We start from the raw sequence: 20,123 nt of genomic DNA, 5'->3' as shown, positions 1-20,123 counted from the left end.
ATTTTTCAAAGGAAAGTAATTGAGAGAAACCTTGGAGGTGAACATAATAACCCTGTGTACAAAAAAGAAGATGCTTTTCTTCTATTTTAGAGTCCTGCCAAATATCACAAAACTTAGACATTATGAAGGAGAAAGAAAACAAAAGGTTTTTCAGCTTTTTTCAACGCAGTAAGAAAAAGCGGGATCAAGTAAGTATTTTCTTCTGTACCTAATCTGTTTTTAATTTCATGTGCTTTTTATCTTGAATTTGCATATAGATTTTTGCCTTTCTATTCTTGCTTAGACTGCAAGTGCCCCTGCAACCCCTCTCGTAAGTAGTAATCGCCCAACTTTTACGAGATCCAACACCATTTCCAAGACCTACGTTTCAAACACCCTGCCATCGGATATACCCAAGAAGAGACGGGCTCCACTGCCTCCAATGGCTGCCTCTCAGAGCGTACCCCAGGATCTTGCTCACATCCAGGAGAGGCCGGCTTCTTGCGTAGTGAAATCCATGAGTGTGGATGAAACAGACAAGGTGCGGAATTTTGTTTTGTTTCTTTTTAGGCTCGGGTAGGGGACCATCTCTTTTTCCTCTTATCTAACTTTTTTTTTTCCCCTATAGGCTACAAATAAGGTTAGTAACAGTTACTAGTATGTAATAAGGTGAATACATAGTAGTTACTAATAGGATTGGTAGTTGGAAGAGATTCTCTATTATACATACAGTTCTGCAATGTAGTTAAGAATAAATAGGTCAGTTTTGAGTAGCTTTCACATTCAAGCAAATAAACCATCCATATACCATGAAGTCCTGGTCTACTAGTAATAGGCCAACTTTTTTGAACAGCACTTTTTTTTTTTTTTTTTTTTTTAACAGCAACATGATTTTTGTGTTACTTTCATGGTTTTCTGACTAGATATATCTTTTTTGACCTGACTGAGAGTCTCAGGGGAGATATTCTGGTGTGTGCCTGGTACATACGAGTACATACTCTCTAGTTTTTTTTTTTTTAAAGAAGTCTTTTTATGTAGAATATATTGCTGTTACTTTTATATACTTTTATGTTCAAAGCACTATTCTAGGTGTACTTTTTCCCCAAACTTTCTTATTATTGCTCCTCTTCAATCCCAGCTTTCCCCGGAGTATGCTGTTTTGTAGAAATCCATTTGCAAACTACTTTTAATGCCCATAAAGTCTGTTGTTTCATTGCTTTATTCACGTAGATTATAAATGAAGTTTGAAGTAAATGTGATTGAACATGAGGCCATATATTTTGTTGCTTGTAATCAGATAAACAACTGAAGTAACTTTGAGATATTTGAGACACTGAGAAGTTTTCTTGTATCTAGTTGAAGGGTTTCGTTTCCCCCTGGGAAGCTTATTAAATTCAATGCTGAAGTAATTTCATTCTTCCCAACAAACTAATAAACATTTCTGTGCTTCCTTAATGAATAAAAAGGTAACTGTTTTGGTAATTGCAATTTATACACTGTCATATGTGTCTTTAGAAAGTAAATAGCAGCTCAAATAGATAAAAAATGAACAAAAAAATGCTTAAACTTAGTAGCTACTTGGAAAATCACCTATTCAGCTGTCTTTTTATTTCTATTACGATTCTGTTGTCTAATGGTGGTGATATGAAATCTCATCTTACAGATCAGGAGGCTAATTATTTTTTCAAATGATAGAATCATTTACTAACAAAGTTTTCTAGGGTTAACTGCTTACTGGTTGGGTGAAGTGTCACAGAAGAGCTGATTCTTGGGTTTCTTAAAATATGTGCGGTGGTGCATTAGTCAGGCAAGATGAACCCTATTCAAAGACGCAGAATGTGAAGGTTCTGGCATGCTTGAGCATGAGTAAGAAACAGAGATTGAAACTGAATGAGGTAAGCAGAGGCCAAGTCAGGGTCCCCAAAGACTCATTTTGTGGTTGTAACCCCATTACATTTCTTCATAGTAAGTCATAAAAGATAGATTTTCCAGGATTGTTTTCTATTTTAAATTACCATAAAACTACATTATAACAGTAAAAAATATTATGCTCTTGAGTAGCTATCAAAGTCTATCTTTTTCTTCATATGGATAAATCTTAGCCGGTACTCACAAATTTTTATTCCAGCTGTCCTAATCCAATCTATTCCAGCAGTCTTCCTTTGTGCTTGGTTCCCAGAGGTCTATGTTGTCATTCCCAGAGCCTGCTCCTTAAAATTCTAGACTGCGCTACCAGTGACCTCACCAAAACCTGTTTCTTTTGATTCTCACCCTCGGCTCTGTGACCAATTGATGCCCCCATGTTAAGTAATCTTTTGCTCAGTATGTTGCCTTTGGCAAACTAGACATCTTTATAGAGTTTCCTAATTATTCTTTTCTTTTGATCTGAACATCTGGATAGTTCTTTGATGTATTGTTCAGTAGGACCCAGGATTATTTGTTTTTCCCTAGAGAAGCTGAAGAACCATTTTCTAAATTTATTCATTATAAAAATTCTTCACTATTAGGCTGTGGTTCTGTTTGTGAGTGTGTGTGTCCATGCACAGAGCACCATGTGTTCTTGTGAATGCATGCCTTCCTGGGCCTCTCAGACTTACTTACATCAAGTGTGACCCAAAAGTTAAAGAAGTAATAGATTGCCCCTCAGTCTTGATTTTTCTCTTTTCTTTGGTTCTTATTATCTTCTGATACCTCAGCTCTCTTTTATTGTTCCTCCCTCCCCCTTGGCACAACTATCCTTTACACATTTTATAAATTTGGAGGCACCTAAATCCATGGTCTTAGCCTATATTTATTGTACTCTTTCAGAGCAAACATCTGTTCTTTGTTATCAACCGTCATGGTTTGCATAGTATCCCCCCAAAAGATGTCTCAGTCCTAACTCTCAGTACGCTGTGAGTGTGACCTTATTTAGAAATAGAGTTTTTTGCAGATGTAATCAAGTTAAGGATCTAGAGATGAGGTTGTCCTGGATTCACATTGGGCCCAAATCCAATGACTGGTGTCCTGATAAGAAGAGAAGACATGGGTACAGATACACATAGGAGGAGGCCCTGTGGTAATGGAGGCAGAGATTGGAGTTATGCTGCCACAAACCAAGAATTCCAGGAGCCACCATAAACTGGAAGAGGCAAGGAATGCTTCTCCCCCAGAGCCTTCAGAGGGCTATGCACTGCCAACACCTTGGTTTCAGACTTCTGGCTTCCAGAATTGTGAAAGAATAAATTTCTGTTGTTTAAAGCCACCCCATCATAGTAATTTGTTACGACAGTTCTAGGAAACTAATACATTGATTTTATAATTCTAATCCCAATAGTTTTCCAGTTGCATTTGAGCTCACAGTTGCTTGACTCATCACTACCTGGAAATCATCATATTTAAAGTCAAACTCTCCTTTTTTTTTCCTCCCATATTGAAAACTTTGAGATCAACTTTGATGCTTTTCTTTTCCTTTTTCTTTTCACATCCAATTAGTGAGCAATCCTTCATTCAGTCTCCTTTCTTAATGTCTCTTTGTCACTTACTTCCATTCCCTCTGCTGAAGTCATGTTTTAGAGAAACGCAGGGCAGAGAGTGAGAAGACCAGTAGTTAGCTTGCCTCTCCACTTCTTGTCCTCATAATACAAAGAATGTGGCAAGTTACTATATCTGTACTTTGTAATTATCACTTCCCAATTCAGAGGCTTTGGATAGCTGGCTGTTACTCTCTGAGCACTCAGGGTTCTCTACAAACTGATCCCAATTTTTGAGGGAGGGCTCTACCCTTTGTTTCTTTTATTTCTCTCCCTCCCTCCTTTCCTTCCTTCCCAGCTTTATTGAGGTATAATTGATAAATAAAATTGTAAAATATTTAAAGTGTACATTGTGGTGATTTGAAATACGTATACACTGTGCAAGAATTCCCACCATTAGTTAATTAACACATCCATCACCTCATGTATTTATCTTTTTTGGGTTTTTTTTTTGGTTTGTTTTTTTTTTTGTAAGAACATTTAAGTTCTACTCTCAGAAAACTTAAGTTATGTAATACAGTATTATCAACTATAGTTACCATGTTTTACATTCGATCCTCAGCCCTTATTCATCTTACAGCTGAAAGTTTGTCTCCTTTACCATCCTGTCCCTATCTCCCCCGCCCTTTAGCCCCTGACAACCTTTTCTACTCTGTTTCTACAAGTTTGACTTTTTTAGATTCTGCTTATGCAGTATTTGTCTTTGTCTGGCTTTATTCACTTAGTCAATGAATGTCCTCAGGCTCCATCCATGTCACAAATGACCAGATTTCCTTCTTATGGCTGAATAATGTATACGTGTATGTGTGTGAGACATCATCTTTATCCATTCATCCATACATGAACACTTAGGTTGTTTCCATGTATTAGCTATTCTGAACATGATGCATTAAACATGGGAGTGCAGGTATCTCTTCAATATCTTGTTTTTTGTTTCCTTTGGATAAATACCCAGAAATGGGATTGCTGGGTCATTTGGTAATTCTAGTCCTAATTTTTCAAGGAACCTCCACATTGTTTTCCATAGTGGCTGCACCAGTTTACATTCTCCCAACAGTTTACCAGGGTTGCCTTTTCTCCACATCCTTGCCAGCACTTAACCTCTGACGTTCTTGATGATAACCACTCTAACAGGTGTTGTGTGATAGATATCTCATTGTGGTTTTTATTTACATTTCCCTGATGATTAATGATATTGAACACCTTTTTAATGTACCCGTTGGCCATTTGTGTATCTTTGAGAAAATGTAAATTCTGTTCTTCTGCTTATTTTTTAATTGCATTTTTTTTTTCTTGCTATTGTGTTGTATGAGTTCTTTATGTGTTTTGGATATTAACCCCTTTTCAGATACATGGTTAGTAAATATGTTCTCCCTTTCTGTAGGTTGCCTTTTTTGTTGTTGGTGATGGTTTCTGTTGCTGTGCAGAAGCACAATTTTATTTTTAAACTTTAATATTTCATCATGTTCAGTATGCTGTTAACTTTAACCAGAAGATTTGACTTGTCGCTCATGCAAAATCCTCTTTCCTATCCTTTCCGAACAGAGTGACCCGCAGCTCCATCTTCATTCCTACTAAGCCATTTAAATTATTCCTCTTCTTTTTTTCTTTTTTTACCTGCTTCATGGAGAATTTTCTAAAGATTCAGTATAGAGTGATCTTCCTTTCTCTGAATTTGTCTCTCTTGTGCCTTTTTTAAAATTTTAATTTAGGGATACATAGAGGTATTATATTCATATGATACATATTTCTAAAGATAAAAGGGAGAATGCAGTGAAAATTCTCTTTCCCTACCCTGCCCCCAGACAAATTCTCTTGCCTAGAGGCAACCACTACTAACAATTTCTTGAGTATCCTTCCAGATATAATCTATGCATATATTCAAGCCAATATTCATGCAACATAGTTTTTTTTTTTTCATCAAGTTGTCATATGCTACATGCACTATATTATAACTCACTTTTTGGTACATGAATGATGTATTTTGGATATCCTTATCAGTATATAAAGGGCTTCCCCTTGTTAAAGGCTGCATATTTTATTGACGTATATAACATGACATGGGGTAAGTACCCCATCTTGTAAAGATAAACGTCAGGGTTATATTATTGTTGAAAGCTTCTAACTTTGTTAATTTTTTCCCCTTTCCCTTTCTCCAACCAGAGGTTAGGAATTGTGTTCCCCAGCAAAATTCTGTAATATATGTATGTGTTCAACTGAATTGCTAAATAAACTTTAATTATAGCTTTCACACAGCCGGGTATAGTATATACAATGACAATGTCTGTCACACAGAATATCACTAAATTTTAGTATTCCATGTGTATATGTGATAAGTTTTCAGAAGTACTTGGATAACTTAAAAATTGCTTACATTTACTTTATAGTAATCGGTCCAGGTAATTCTCGGCAATATCTTTTTAAGCTTTTACAGAAAAGCCAGAATTTTGGCAGGTTATATTAAAAGCTTAAGGACCAACAACTGAAATGTACATTACCTAATGTATATAAATTGTCCCCTGAATTGAAATTGTTTATATAGCCAGATGCAAATATTCAGGACATTTGGCAGAACTGTAAGTTTATGGGTGAATTTTACTTATTTTACTGCTTGCTTGTTTTAAATTTAAAATCAAAGGAGTACAGTTTAGGGGATAAAGTCAATGGAATTGTGTCAGCTATGTACGACGTCAGAGGGGGAGTAGATTGGGGGAGGGGGGCGATCACTTTGTGAGGGCTGTAAATGTCTAACTGTTACATTGTTTTGTGCTCCTGAAACTAATAAAAAAAGAAGTTATATAATCAGCCAACAAATAATTACAATAGTCAACCTTATTAATAAACTAAAAATTTTAAAAAAATCAAAGGTAGTCATTATCACTATAGACATTTTTATATCTATTCGAACAATTTAGTTTTTAATTTATAAATTTTAAAAGGCACTATTTTAAGTGATTGAAAGTAATAGCAGTCTGGGAAAGAAATAACTGGGGGAAAAAAGACAAAATCATTTCCAAGTCCATGAAGAATAATGGATACGTTCTTATCCTGTCACTTTTGTTTAGGAGATAAAGTAAACCACAAGGGTGCGCTGTTTAACAGAAATACAGCGTTATGATTTTTCCAATTTTTTCCCAAAGCATCCTTTAAAAAAAAGCAGAAAGAAAATATTGGAAATAGTTACGTTATATTAGAAATAGAAAATGCTTATCTCTTGTGGGTGATGTGCCAAAAATAATGGAGCTAGAGAGATAAATAACAGTGATACATGACAAAGTGATCTGTAATTAGCACAGTTTTATTCATTTTGAGCTTTTATTTCATTTTAGTGTCCTTTTAAGTAGTTGTTGGCATTATGTTTGTTTTAGACAGGCTTACAGATAAGTGAGTCTATCTGTGGTTTGGAAAAATTTCTGTCCACCACATCTATTTTATACTTTTTGGCTGTTTATAAAAATTTGCTTCATTCTTTTAAGGCATTTCTCAATACTGGCGAATTAGTGTAACTGGATAGTGATTTTGGAGCTGAAACTGAAAATAAATAAACTGAAAGTGTTCACATGAAAGGCTGTTGATTTTCTGAGCTAAATTTGGCAACCAATTTTGCAGTTTTCAAAGAGGATTCAGTGAAGATTCAAGTTAGTAAAATAATTTATGCTCACCTTTTTTTGAAACATTTCTGCCTGTAAAATTATTTTATCCACCTGAAAAATATATTTTAAAGACTACGTAGTTTACTGTCACTGCTACAGTGTTCTTTTCATGTCTCTAAATTTCTTTGTGAAATGATTTCAAGCCTGTGTCATTTTCCTTATAAAGGTGGTTATATACTGTCTTCTATAGAAATTTTCATTTGGAAAAGAAAACTACCTAATTAGAAATTTTCTGGCACTTTTCTTGGTACTTTTTGAGCATTTTGTGAATATGATTCTGCCTAAAGATTTGAAATGCCATTTGTGTCACAACATATGTCAAAGCTGGCTCATGCTGTTATTTACAGGAATCATATCACATGTATTATTGTATGCAATGTATAGTTATTTACATAAGATTGTCATTAATTTCACATGTGACAGAAGTCAGAAACACAATGATGTTGACTTAAATTGAAAATGACTTAGAATTCTAGAATTCAAACTAAGTGCAGAAATCCAGTTTCCATACCATATCTGTCAACCAAGTGTCTGTGACAAGCACACTTAATAAATACAGTTAGTGGCCAAAGGATGTCCTGGTATTACTGACACATTAGCCTTTTAAGCTTATTTACATCTGAAGAAGAGGAAGGGAGTTGGACAGAAGTTGTGGGTAATCTTAAACATAGAATTTGGGGCGGCCGGATGGCTCAGTGGTTAGAGCACAGTGCTGATAACACCAAGATCACAGGTTCCATCCCCACATGGGCCAGTGAGCTGAGAGTGAAAACAACAACTTGACATGGAGCTGTTGGATCCTGAAAAAACACATTGTACCCCAATATTCCCCAATTAAAAAAAATGAAACAGAATTCACAGAACCTTTGGGCGAATTCTTCATTTCTGCACACTTGGTGTAGCTTTGCTGCTTGGAGTTATGTGTATAAATAACAGCAAGCAGCCTTTCCCGGGCTACTAGCATGCTGCCTCATTTTTTTCAGGGTACTGGCTTTTGGCTGAAAACACAGTAAGCAATTCTTCTGATTGGGCTTTTTATTTGATCTCATTTTGCATTTTGTTCTAGACAAACACTCAAATATTGAGAAATTGAAATACTTTGCCATCCAGTATTATGCAAGTGAAATTTAATACTTAGAGTATTACTTTTTTGAACACTGATTTGTTTTAAAAAATATTTGACATGGTTCATCTTTTACCCAATTATGTCTTTTAATATTTCTCATAGGTCACAGCAAATGAGATGATAATTGTCATATGTTTTTGAAATGTGCAGGTATATATTTGGTCTTAGTTTCCCTTAATGAATTTTAATCTAGTTTTATGCAGAATCATTAAGGTGGTTGTAATAGAGCATGTATTTGTAATCTTTAAGAAATATACCTTTTAGTTTTTTCTCCAGGTTATCACATAGCATTTGATTTTCCCCTCCACTTCCCACTTATATTTATTATATAGAAAGTGGACCACACATATAATTCTGCAATTGCCTAGGAACAGTGGTTGCCATAGCATTTTCAGTTTGATATACGAGATACAGCTGTCTATACTTCCAAAAATATGACTTGTTTCATTCAGTAGAGAAATGCACCAGCACAGTATAATATTTAATCTCTTTCCTCTTTTAAGGTTTTCCCAGATATCAGATATACTTTGTCATTGTAGATTTCATCATATTTTCGAAGGGTCATAATCACAATAGCAAAAGTAATGACTTATGCTTATGTATCACTCACTAATGTTCCAGACAAGGTTCTAAGCACATTACTCAAAAATTTGCTTGAGCCATTACTTTTTCAGTTTCTGCCACCTTTACCTCTGACCAGAATGTAAAGAACTATGTTCATTATAAAGTTGTTAAACTTTAAAGAACAGTGCTATTCAAAGAACAGTAGGTCATTTATGGAATTGGTGTGGGTTTCTCTTCCTTTTACTAGTATACAAAAGTTGTGCCTCTCAAGTGCATACTGAGTTAACACAATACCATTGAAAATAATCAGTGTTAGTTTTTCTCTACAAGTTTTCATAGTATAAAGTTTATTTATTCTTTCTACAGCTGACATGTGGAATCTCATGGGGGAGACATGCCTTTTCTCCGGTAACTAGTGTGTATTAACAGAGGTCAGGGCAGAGAGAAGCAGGCCTGTTTCTGGAGTCACGGTGGTAAAAACTGTGGGGTCACTAGGATAATGCCTGCCATACAGCCTTGACTTGTTTTCTGGGGTGAACTGAGTTGGTCCTAGTTTGTTCCCTTAATTGCTGCTTTACTCTGGAAGAGGTGCTAAGCTCAGTTAACCTTTAGATGTGTAGATATTTTCCCCTGCCGCGAGCCACCTTTTTTCTGATCCCTGGGACCAGAGAGAGCCACGGTTGCCACCATCTTCTGTCCTTTGAACTTGATCCTGTGCTCTGATTTCTCCTGGTTCATCTTGTCTTTCTTTATCCAAGATGTACTACTGAGGTAGGCCCTCATCGTTGGGCATTTAAAAAATGTTATAAGTAAGGGGCTACCACTAATAAGACTTGGTTATATACTATCTCAGAGTATTGTAGGGTTGATGAAATGAAAGCACAGATGGCCTTGGGAAGAGAAATGTAGACACCTTGCAAGGGTATAACAGGTTCTAAAATTTGTGTATTGTTTTTTTTCTGATATGAATGGAGAAGGATGGAAAGGAATTACATTGTAGCAGAAGAAGCCCTAAACTGGCTTGAGAGATAGTGTTAGAGGAGTCTACTAATAGTTCTATTAAATTCTTCTTCATTGTTGTTATTTTTCTCATTGTCTTCTTCGCCTTCTACCTGTATAAGCCATTGAATTTCTTTATGGCTTGGGTTGCTCCTCTGTAGAATAAGGTTTTTTAAAAAATTTCCAAAAGTCTCTTTCAACTCGAGTATTATAAAATTATTTTATTCTTTTGTTGTCATTTAAAATTGACCTTTAACAAACGAAAGTACTTTGTTGTGTAGACCTTTGGTTTGGTCAGTATTGACCAGATATTCCTGGTATTACTTTCCTGAGAATTTTTAAACCTGAAAGTACAGTAGCAAAATAAAACTTTGACAGTCTTCTCCCTCAACTCCTGACTGTAACACAAAAATCAACACAAGTGCTTTGAGCATCACTGAAAATAGGTAGAAGATACAAAGTTTGAGAAAGATCTGCTCAGGTGGAAGAGTTTGTTAACCAGAGGATACAGATGTTATTATTGACTAATGATGACCTTAAAACTAGGTGATTTTGAGAGAAATCTAGTGGTAAGCTCGGTCACTCAGAATACTCTGCAGAAATTTAATTTTAGTTAGTAACCCCATAGGCACAAGTTACAAGTGGTGGTGCTATCAGACACCTGTAAGTGAATCCAGCTCTAATCGCATTGCTGCCTCTCATAGAATTTATTTTGGCAGATTGATAGGAATACCCTTAAAATTGGCATACGAGGTGACTGCTTACATAGTGTGGATCTAAGAGCTCTAGGCCCATTTCTCCTTTCCGTAATTATAGTCATCTGGTTCCTAAAATGTCACCCCTATTTCTTACATCCCTTCACTTTAATGTGATGTGGTTTTTCTTAGTCTAAGTTGACCTACACAGGCTAAGATTTTCAGTGCTATCAAAGAAGGATTTTAAAACATGTTTATATAGAGGATAAGAAAATAGAATACATAAATTCTAGTTTTGGGGGAGCTGGAAGAAAATACTAACCAAAGGGGAAATGGGTATAGAACAAGGAAATTCAGGGCAGCAAAATTAAGGAGATTCAGGGCCCCACAAAAATATAACATTTTATTTAAAAAACCATGGTAAACAAAGAAAGAAACTGGCACATATGTTTTCATCTCATGTAAGCCAAAATATGCATGCATGCATGTGTGTGTATAAACAAATATAAAAGATAATGTAAACGGTTGGACACCAAAATGTCTGTGAGGTAACCCATATTTGTTGCGGTTTACAGTGATTTTTTTTTTTCCTCATCAAGGTATGCATTGTTTACATCTCACACGACATTGTGCTTGTTTTATGATCAAATTAATAAAACTGATTTTATTGTGATAACAAAAACTTTTCCTTCACAGCTCTGCCTATTTTGCAAATTTAAAACAATACCTCATATTTCTATATTTCATTTGTTATATTACAATTATATGTTTTGAAGTTTAAGAAAATTGATTTTGTTGTCTTAAGTTGTACAATTATTTTAGAAAGAATTCTTCCATCAAGAGTTAAAAGTTAAATTGTGACCTTCATTTCTATGAACATTCAGTCATTGGGATACAATTCAGAGTAAATTAGCATAAAGCTAATGTCAATTATAAGATACTTTATAATATTTCATAGCATTTATTGAGAATGTCCAGGTTGAAGGATAATACGAGTTTGTTCCTTAAGAAGAAGAAAAATATTTGAGTTGTAAGACAATTTTAAGGGACTGCCTAGTTTCTTTCCTTTAACCTTAACCCTTCCCACATGTGAAAATCATATTACAAACAGAAATAAAACCTAAAATCTTGTAATAGAAACATTTAACAATGTCATTGAAGTTGGACCACTGCATTTCCATCTCTTTATTCAATTTGTTTCTTATTTTTTCTGTTTGTATTCTTTCATTTAACTTATATCTAGAATATAATTATTTCAATGGTCTACAGCTTATAATTTATGATTAATAAATGATCTAATAACTAGTACAGAGCTAGTACTCAGTAAATCTATTGAATGCCATACAATTCTATTTTCTTCAGCTAAATTTAGTTTCATTTTGAGCCAGTGAATTCTGATCTGGGTGTGAATTCTCAGGGATTAGCTTTCTGGCATGGTTTTTAACTTGACCTTGCCACTTTCATTAGTATATTTTTTTTTCTCTGTGCAGTATTTTCCTTTTCACAGACCATAAAATTCAGTGATATGCATTCCTGTTAGAGGTGCAGTTTTTGCTAATGGCAAATACACTTAGTGACTCTAACTAAAGTAAATAATTGAATATCTCTAATTATTAACCAAAGTGTTTTTCCCCTAGTAAGTAGTAAACGCTCTGTTTTCTTGTTTTGTAAACTCTTTGGACTTAAAAATAATCTCAACCCTTTTTTAAAAATTTCAGTTGTAATTCGACCAAAGGAAATGTATCCCAAAGGCAGGGGTTTTCAAGGAATAAGAAAGGACACTTTAGATAATTAGCAAACAGATTGATTAATGACAGGAGTATCAGTTTTGTTCTCAGGAGTGATGTTAGTGTTCGTGTTCAAGGAAAGAGCTTACTATATATTTCTTGTTGCTAAAGACATTTCCAAGCATTTCTTTCATTTGAGTTCACATTAAATTTAGAAACATTTCAAATGTATATGCCATAATACACATCCATGTGTCCATCATAAGATTTAAGAAGCTGACGTTAAATATTTAGGTTTGATTAAATATCTGTAAGGTGTGATGAAGCTGCCTGAGGTGACTTACGGGTTGAGTTCTTCCCCACACTGGGTTACACACGGTGCTTGTGCAGGGCACTCAGCACAGGTCCCTGGATGGTGGGCACTGTGGGGGTTTAATACTGATGGTAACTGAGACTGGCTCTAATAGGACTCCCACCACTACCATCACTAAAGAAAATGCACAGTTTTGGAACAAGCACCTCCTTTCATCCATACTTTTTACTCTTAACTCTACATTATCACTATCACTTGCTTATTTTATTGACAGATCTCTCTCACATACTTTAGGCAAATTATGTGCAATAATATTAGCTGATAGGTAGAGCATGTTCCGTGTGCCAGGCACCATGCTAAGTTTTCACACATCATTTCACCTAAGCATCCCGACCCCTTTGGGGGTAGGTACTCTTACTTTTCCCACTTCATAGAGGAGGAAGCTGAAGGCTGCAGAGATCATAAATGTTGTGCTCCCTGGTTCAAGCCCTGGCATTGTCTCCAAAGCTCTTTTGTTTGGTAACCATTACACTGGGCTGCCTTCCAACTTGCAAACCCTCTGGAAGCCTCTCTTCAGTTTGACAAACTCACGCTCCAAAATACTGGGTAGCTCAACCCCGACTAATGCAAGAGTAGAACTCTTGGGAGACTATTAGGAGCATGCTCCTGAAGTACACAGGAAAAAATAGGGTTTAAGAATGGTGCTGGTTAGGCATTGGTGGTCTTCCCTTGCCTTTTCTCTTCTTTAACTTTGATAGGGGAACTTGTGAGGTGTTTACTGAAATATAATAACTGCGGTAGTTTAGTAAGTCTGCTTACTAGCAGTTATTCTTGGGTTAGGAGCCTGTTCAATACTGTATGTTAGGTAAGTATATTCTACTCATATCCCTCAGTACACACAAGTTTTCTTGGCTATAATCAATTTAGAAACATCTAGGTCTTCTGACTTAAATGCCATTTGGTTTTCTGCAGGCTTTTACCCAAGACAGGGATGTTTTCAGTAGATACAGAACATCCGTTTCTCAGGGCCAAGAGGTTCTTCCATTTTGGTCTTAATAGTGATGTTTTTAATTAATACAAAATAACTCCCAGTTTGATTTTTATTACCTTAACTTTCCTTGGCTGCTGCTTGGCTGAAGTTCTTTTCCAACAGTGTCTTTAAACAAACACAAAACAGCGCTTGCCTCTCTGCCTTAAGGGACAATAAGAAATATACATAAGCTCTTTCCTTGAACACTAACACTAATATCACTCCTGAGGACAAAACTGATACTCCTGTCAATAATTAACCTGTTGGTAATTATCTAAAATCACCTTTCTCATTCCTTGAAAACTCCTGCTTTGGGCCCATCTTACATCAGTTATTAAATTTACATGTTTGTCGTAAGCTTAGTAAGTTTTAACCACTAATTACAGCATGGAATCTACTTTGACAGGTCACATAGTCTACCTGGTATCATTCGGTGACAGTCACGCTCTCTTCCCCTAATGTTTTTGTTCTTAGTCTTGATCCATTTGCAGCTGTTGAAATAAATGTCCATTTACTTTCATGATCTACCCACACAACATGGTACAGGGTGGAGGGTAAGTCTTACAGAATAAAGTTAACAAAACATGTGCTACACCAAAATATTCATGGCTTTTCCCTTCTAACGTGTTAGTTCATCAACTGTCTTCATAAATGTTATTGAATTATTTTTTAGTGTAGCAAAACAGAAATCTGTTTTTTTTGGGGGGGGGTTGTGTTTCCAATTGCTTTTTATTTTTTATTTTATTTTATTTTATTAGTTTCAGGTGCACAAGACAAAGCAAAACTTAGACGTTTATCATTTTTATCCCTCACACTGTGTGAACCCCCTCCCCCATCCACTATCCCTCTGACATCGCACAGAGCCAATGCATTTCCACTGTCTCTATTCCTAATGCTGTCAGAAATCTGTTTTTTGACAAATTTTAAATTCTTTATCCATAGAAATATAAATGTCCTGCAAAAAGCTAGTTTATTTTAAGACCTCTAGGGTGATAAAGGAATTTTAGTCCATTTTTATTCTGTATTTGAGTTATGGATAGGTTCATATAAATTTGTGAGTCTTTATATAAATGTCTCCCTTTTTTATTTCTATGCTGTCTGCTTTATTATATTACAACCAAAATTTAAGAGCTCTAATTTCTAAACAGATAGTATTGTCTGAGAAATTCATGTGTGACTGCTTTTATCGGATAATAGAAAAGACCGATAAATTACAGTGATTGGGAATCTGACTTAAAGGGGAAAACAGGTTTTAATCATAGACCTCATGAAAGCAATCAGTTAAAACATGGGAAACAAGTTTTCATCATGGAACTAGGAGGAAAATCAAATGCTGCCATTACTTCATACATTGAGCAATTACTTATTGATCACCTACTGTGTTCTTACTGATGAACTAATTCTGTGATAGGAATGAGGCATGCTTCAGTAGGGCTTTACAGAAGTAAATTCATCAAGAAAGAAAATGACACCTACTGTCTTCAATGTTTAGATCAATATTTTAAAAAGCAAAGTGCCACATTGTTTTTGGAGACTATTTGATCATCTCTCTAAATGATTGCTAAATTTGTTACTTTTAAAAATAGCAAGTGAAAACGCAGACATATCTCAGGTTTTTCTTTAAACTTCATATTCTACTCAAGATGACATTTATATAGTGTCCATCTATCACTACATTTCTTAGCTAATTTACAACCAAGTGCCCTTCTCCTAATTATTTCAAAAGTCCAGATAACAACTAAGGATCCACCCGATTGCCCATGGAGAGGTAGGAGTGACCCTTACATTTCCTCAGAATTGGCTTTAGTGGTTCTGAATAAAAATCTGGGTTTGGGTGGCAGCTTAATTCTTTTCTTGCTGGAATATGGAGAGGTCTGAAGAATTCTGGAGGACAGACGAGAGTAATGAGGATGGAGGAGGTTGGTGGCTGTAGTTATTTACCAGTTGGTGTGGCAGAAGTTTAATGGTGGGACTACCGTAAGGGCAGCCTGGAGCCACCCTGTCCCACCCTTGTTAAGAGGAGTTATCCTTATTGAGAGCTGTGTGCATCAAGTGCCTGCCACCTTGGACCTCATTGTGCTGCTTTTCCTGTGCGATGACCTGCTTTCCTCTTTATACCTAACACAGCGGTGATGATGACAACTAACTCACATTTTTCTCTTTGGGGGCAGGCTTCCTTTCTTCTCTGGAAGAAATATTACAAAATTACAAAACAGTCAAATTTGCTTTGCTGTATTTTTCTTAGTATGTAGCAAGGCGGAAAGATGGAAATATGAACTAGTTCACTTCTCTTAGGTGTATTTGCATTGTCTGGTAAATATTGGACAATGACCCAAGCTTTAGGTACTCTCCTAGTCCAGGTTTATCAAGTTCTTTTATTTACAAATGAAGAAGGCAGTATTTCATTCATTCTTTCATTCATTCAACAAATATTTGTTGAGAGTCAGACATTGTTCCGGAGATAACAGCAGTGAGCAAAATAGGAGAAAAATTCCTGCTTTGATAGTCAATGCTGGTGGAAGCAGACAATAAACAAAGTAAAGAAGCCAGCTATATGGTATGTTAGCTGTTAAATGCTGATCATAAAGATCAAGCTGGGAAGAAAGACTGGGAGTGTTGGGGGTCAAGGAAGAACTCATTGAAAAGGTAACATTTGAGAAATGACCTGATATTAAGTTATTAGAAGAGCATGCCAGGCACAGACAACAGTGCGTGCAACCATCCTGAGATGGGAACACTCCTGGCACATTTGAAGAGCTCCATGAAGGCTAGTGTGGCTGGAGTGGGGTGAGTCGCTCCATACTAGGAGAAAGAGCTGGTGCGAGATCTAGGGGCCAGGTCGTCAGTGGCCTTAGACGTCATGCAAGGACTTTGTCCTCTGCCAATTGGGAAACCATTAGCAGGTTTTGAACACAGGGACCTAATCTGAGTTACATTTTAACAGGATCCGTTTGCTGCTATGTTGAGAAAGGACTATAGGGAAGTCATGTGGCAGCAGAGTCCAGTTAGAAAGTTCCTGATGAATTCATACTCTGTGGTAGCCGTCGAGCTGCATGAGCCAACAGGATGGACAATGCAGAGTGTGAGAGAGAGGAGATGAGGGCGACTACAGAGTTACTGGCCTGAACCAGTGGAAGAATGACTTGCTCTTTATTGAAACTGGGAAGACTGTGAGAACAGGATTATTTCTGATGGGAGAAGGGAAAGGAGAGGTTATCAGGATATCAGTTCTAGACCTGCCAAGTCTGAAATAGCCTTAGACATTAACTGGAGATCACCTAGAGGCCCAGGATGGAGGTATAAGTTTGGAATTCATCAGCATATAACTAATACATAAAACCAAGTGAATAGAGGAGATTACCAAGAGAGTGGGCATAGATACTAAAGAGAATATCCATGTCCAAGGACTGAGATGAAAAGCAACCAACAAAGAAAACACTTTGGATCTATGCAGAGTGAGGAAAGCGATATCCTGGAAGTAAAAAATAGAGCATTCTAAGTGGTCAACTCTGTTCAGTGCTGCAAATAGGTCAAATAAATGAGTTCTAAGAAATAACCACTGATTTGGTTGTGGAGGTCATTGATGACTTTGACACAAATAATTCTAATGGACCAAAGTTTGGGTTCAGTCTGATTGGAAGGGTTCAAGTGAGAGATGAGAAATTGGAGACAAAAACTGTGAGTAATTGTTTTAAGCAGCTTTGCTGTAAAGGGAAAGAGCAAGGTGACACGGCCGTGGGCCAGGAGGCACTGGCCAGCCCGATGAAGCAGGATTATTGTGGGTATCTGCTGACAGCCATATGCCATGTGAATGTGATCATTAGCTGTGTAGAGTCAGGGGCCTCAAATGACCATTAGAATGGACATAAATTTTTGAAATACGTTAGTGCTAAAAAGAGAAAGACTAATCAAGCCAGCTCTTAATGTACAAATATTCTTCCCTTTTTTTAAGCTCTTTATGTCCAATATTTTCTCCATATTTTTCTTTGAAAGTTGGTTTTTTAACTGTATTGCTTAGAACCCCTCTACATTATAATTATTGGTTTGCATGTCAGCCTCCCATCCTGGCCTAAGTTTCTTAAGAAGGACCGTGTTTTGTATTTCTTTACGTATCCATCTCATAACCCAGCTTTTGGCACACGGTAAATGCACCATAAGTGGTTTCTGAATGCGTGACTCTTACATTCCGTATTGCCATATAATGTGTTTGTGTAAAGGTCAGTGTCTGTCTCAAGGTTGCTTTTAATTTCCAAGTAGAGATTTTGTTTGGTCATTTTGTTCTCCATAGAGTTCCTGTGGAGCAAGCATAGTGAGGACAGGCTCTTTGAAGCTCAGTAGCTCATCCGTTGGGAATTCGTCTTTGAAAAGGACAAAGCGAAAGGCACCTTCCCCACCCTCCAAGACATCCCTGCCTCACAGTGATGAAAATAGTCATATGACTGGTAATGTGCCTTTTCTCATTAGCCTCACATTGGCATTGTTTTTTAATATAGATAGTAAAAATGATACAGGATCTAAGTCATGTCTTTTTATTAATAATAAGACAAACTTAGGCTTTTAATTAATTTTAATAATACTTAATTCCTTATTATTCTCACTTAGCCACCATTTTAAAATCTGCAACATGACAAAATAAAATGAAAAAAATCATACAGCTTCTTTATCCTAATATGAGCATGTGATAATTTGTGAATCTTTTCAGAAAGATCCTGCCATTCTAGGATTGACTATATGTAGAAATGGGAATCTAAGTAGATTTTAGTTGTATCACAGCTGGACACTAAAAGGGCTTCTAACAAGGTTAGGGCTATCTCTTTGTGAATTGCATAAACAATAACTAAGTTAAGTTACTAAGGGATTGTTTAATTTTGAATGTGACTTTGTAATAAGTTGTGTTGCTTCTGTCTTCTAGCCCCGCAGTCAGTACATGTGGTTCGTGCAGACAGTGTTTCAGAAGCAAACTTTCCCGAGGGGCTATCCAGTCCAGGTATGACGCCTTTACTCCACAGCATGTAGTTACTGAAAAAGACCATTCATGACAGTTGAGGAATTAATCTAGTTAAAATGCCCTGTATATGAAAGAGATACAGATGTTTTGACTCCATTTCCCAAATTTTATATGATGAAATGAAAAAATTTCCCCCTGGGTTTAGAGTATGAAACTGGCAGAACTCAAATTTCTAGTTCTGGTACCTTGAGTACTTTCCTTACTAGGTCTCCTGTGTTTTTGTTGTTGTTGTAATGCAATGTCAGGTTACCAGTTAGTTATTAATCTCTATCCTAAGCGTAATGACACATTTTGGTGTGTTCAGAAGAAAACTTACATGAAGTTGTAAAGCACTGTTCTTTACCCAACTATGCTAGGTGTGAATTTAATATACATAGTGTTCTAATGGTAAAAATTTGTTATCATGAAATATTTTCTATTGTCTCACTTTGGATTCTCTCCCAATAAGTGAAAGTCCAGTAAAAATAAGATAATTCAATCTAATACTGATTTCTAATATTTTTAATAATAGCTGTTTAGTAGCTATTATAAGTATGATAAAATTTCTTAATCCGTAGACTTAATTTGAAGTTAGCTATAAATTAACATGACAGGCTAATAATGTATAATCAAAACTAGAATATTACTATGCCAGTACTTTAGCATGGGGATAATTTGATAAGTATGAAAATTGCTTCATATAATCTTACCTAATTTTTACAGTTCGTATTCACAAATACAGGAAAAACGCAGAAGTACTAAAATGCTCCTGAATCTTTAATCTTTAAGTGATACTTAGGAATTTGGGATTTTAACACATCTTATATAAGAATTCTCATTTCCTCTGTAATTAAAAATGTTACCATTAGATAATTAGTAATGATTTTTTCTTAACTCCTACCCAAAATGATATCAAGATACCGTTTGTTCCAAAAAGGAAATTTATTAAATTGTATCAAACTATATAAGTGAAATACGAAGATTCTGAAGGATTAGAAAAAGATGTGACTACTTTTCAAACTTTGCTTGATATCTATTTCTTTTCCTTCCCCCCCCCTTTTACTTCTTGTTTAATGCATGGATAATTGTGAGCTAACAAATCTGATTTCTTCCGGAATGCTTCTTGGTCTCTGCTTTCCTTAACTCTGTTGTCTGAGTGCCATTTCCACAGATTTTACTTCTTTGGCAGAAGGCTCCCTTGGCCCTGGGCTCCCCAGTCACGAACAGTGCACTGTGCCCAAACAGGTGGATGAAGCCTCTCTCTCCGAGTGCCCTGGAACGCCCGTAGCATCTCTGACATGTAGGTGACCGGGCCTTTCTTCAGGTGTAAGATGAATAAAATCAGTGGCTCTGAAGGGTTTCAGATTCTCTCCTATTGAGCTTTCTGCTTTTTTGGCAAACTGTTTGAAATTTATTATTTCCAATGTGTAACTATATACATATAAAAGAATATATATATTTTTTCTTTCTTGAACTACTCCTTTGTTACCTAGGTGTGGCTAACTTACTGTAGTATTGCTCTTGATTTTTTATTTTGA

The 20,123-nt window shown here is 36.0% G+C and overlaps 1 protein-coding gene across 24 annotated transcripts in view; it reads left to right on the top strand.

Annotated features, from left to right (window-relative positions):
- Positions 1-20,123, top strand: part of COBLL1 (cordon-bleu WH2 repeat protein like 1) — a 151,129-nt gene that overhangs the window by 110,639 nt on the left and 20,367 nt on the right. For 13 of the 24 annotated variants that reach the window (XM_074337180.1, XM_074337178.1, XM_074337177.1 and 10 more), the window contains 5 exons: positions 91-188; positions 284-520; positions 17,887-18,040; positions 18,511-18,585; positions 19,757-19,885. In XM_074337180.1, the coding sequence (XP_074193281.1) occupies positions 91-188; positions 284-520; positions 17,887-18,040; positions 18,511-18,585; positions 19,757-19,885 (693 nt within the window). The remainder of the gene's footprint in view (positions 1-90; positions 189-283; positions 521-17,886; positions 18,041-18,510; positions 18,586-19,756; positions 19,886-20,123) is intronic. The other 11 variants (XM_019727320.2, XM_074337184.1, XM_074337183.1 and 8 more) reach the window with 3 other exon arrangements.

The sequence above is a fragment of the Rhinolophus sinicus genome, linkage group LG01 (genome assembly GCF_036562045.2).
Source record: "Rhinolophus sinicus isolate RSC01 linkage group LG01, ASM3656204v1, whole genome shotgun sequence".
Taxonomy (NCBI): Eukaryota; Metazoa; Chordata; class Mammalia; order Chiroptera; family Rhinolophidae; genus Rhinolophus; species Rhinolophus sinicus.
The sequence above is the reverse complement of the archived record's forward strand: the minus strand, read 5'-3'. Positions and strand labels throughout refer to the sequence as shown.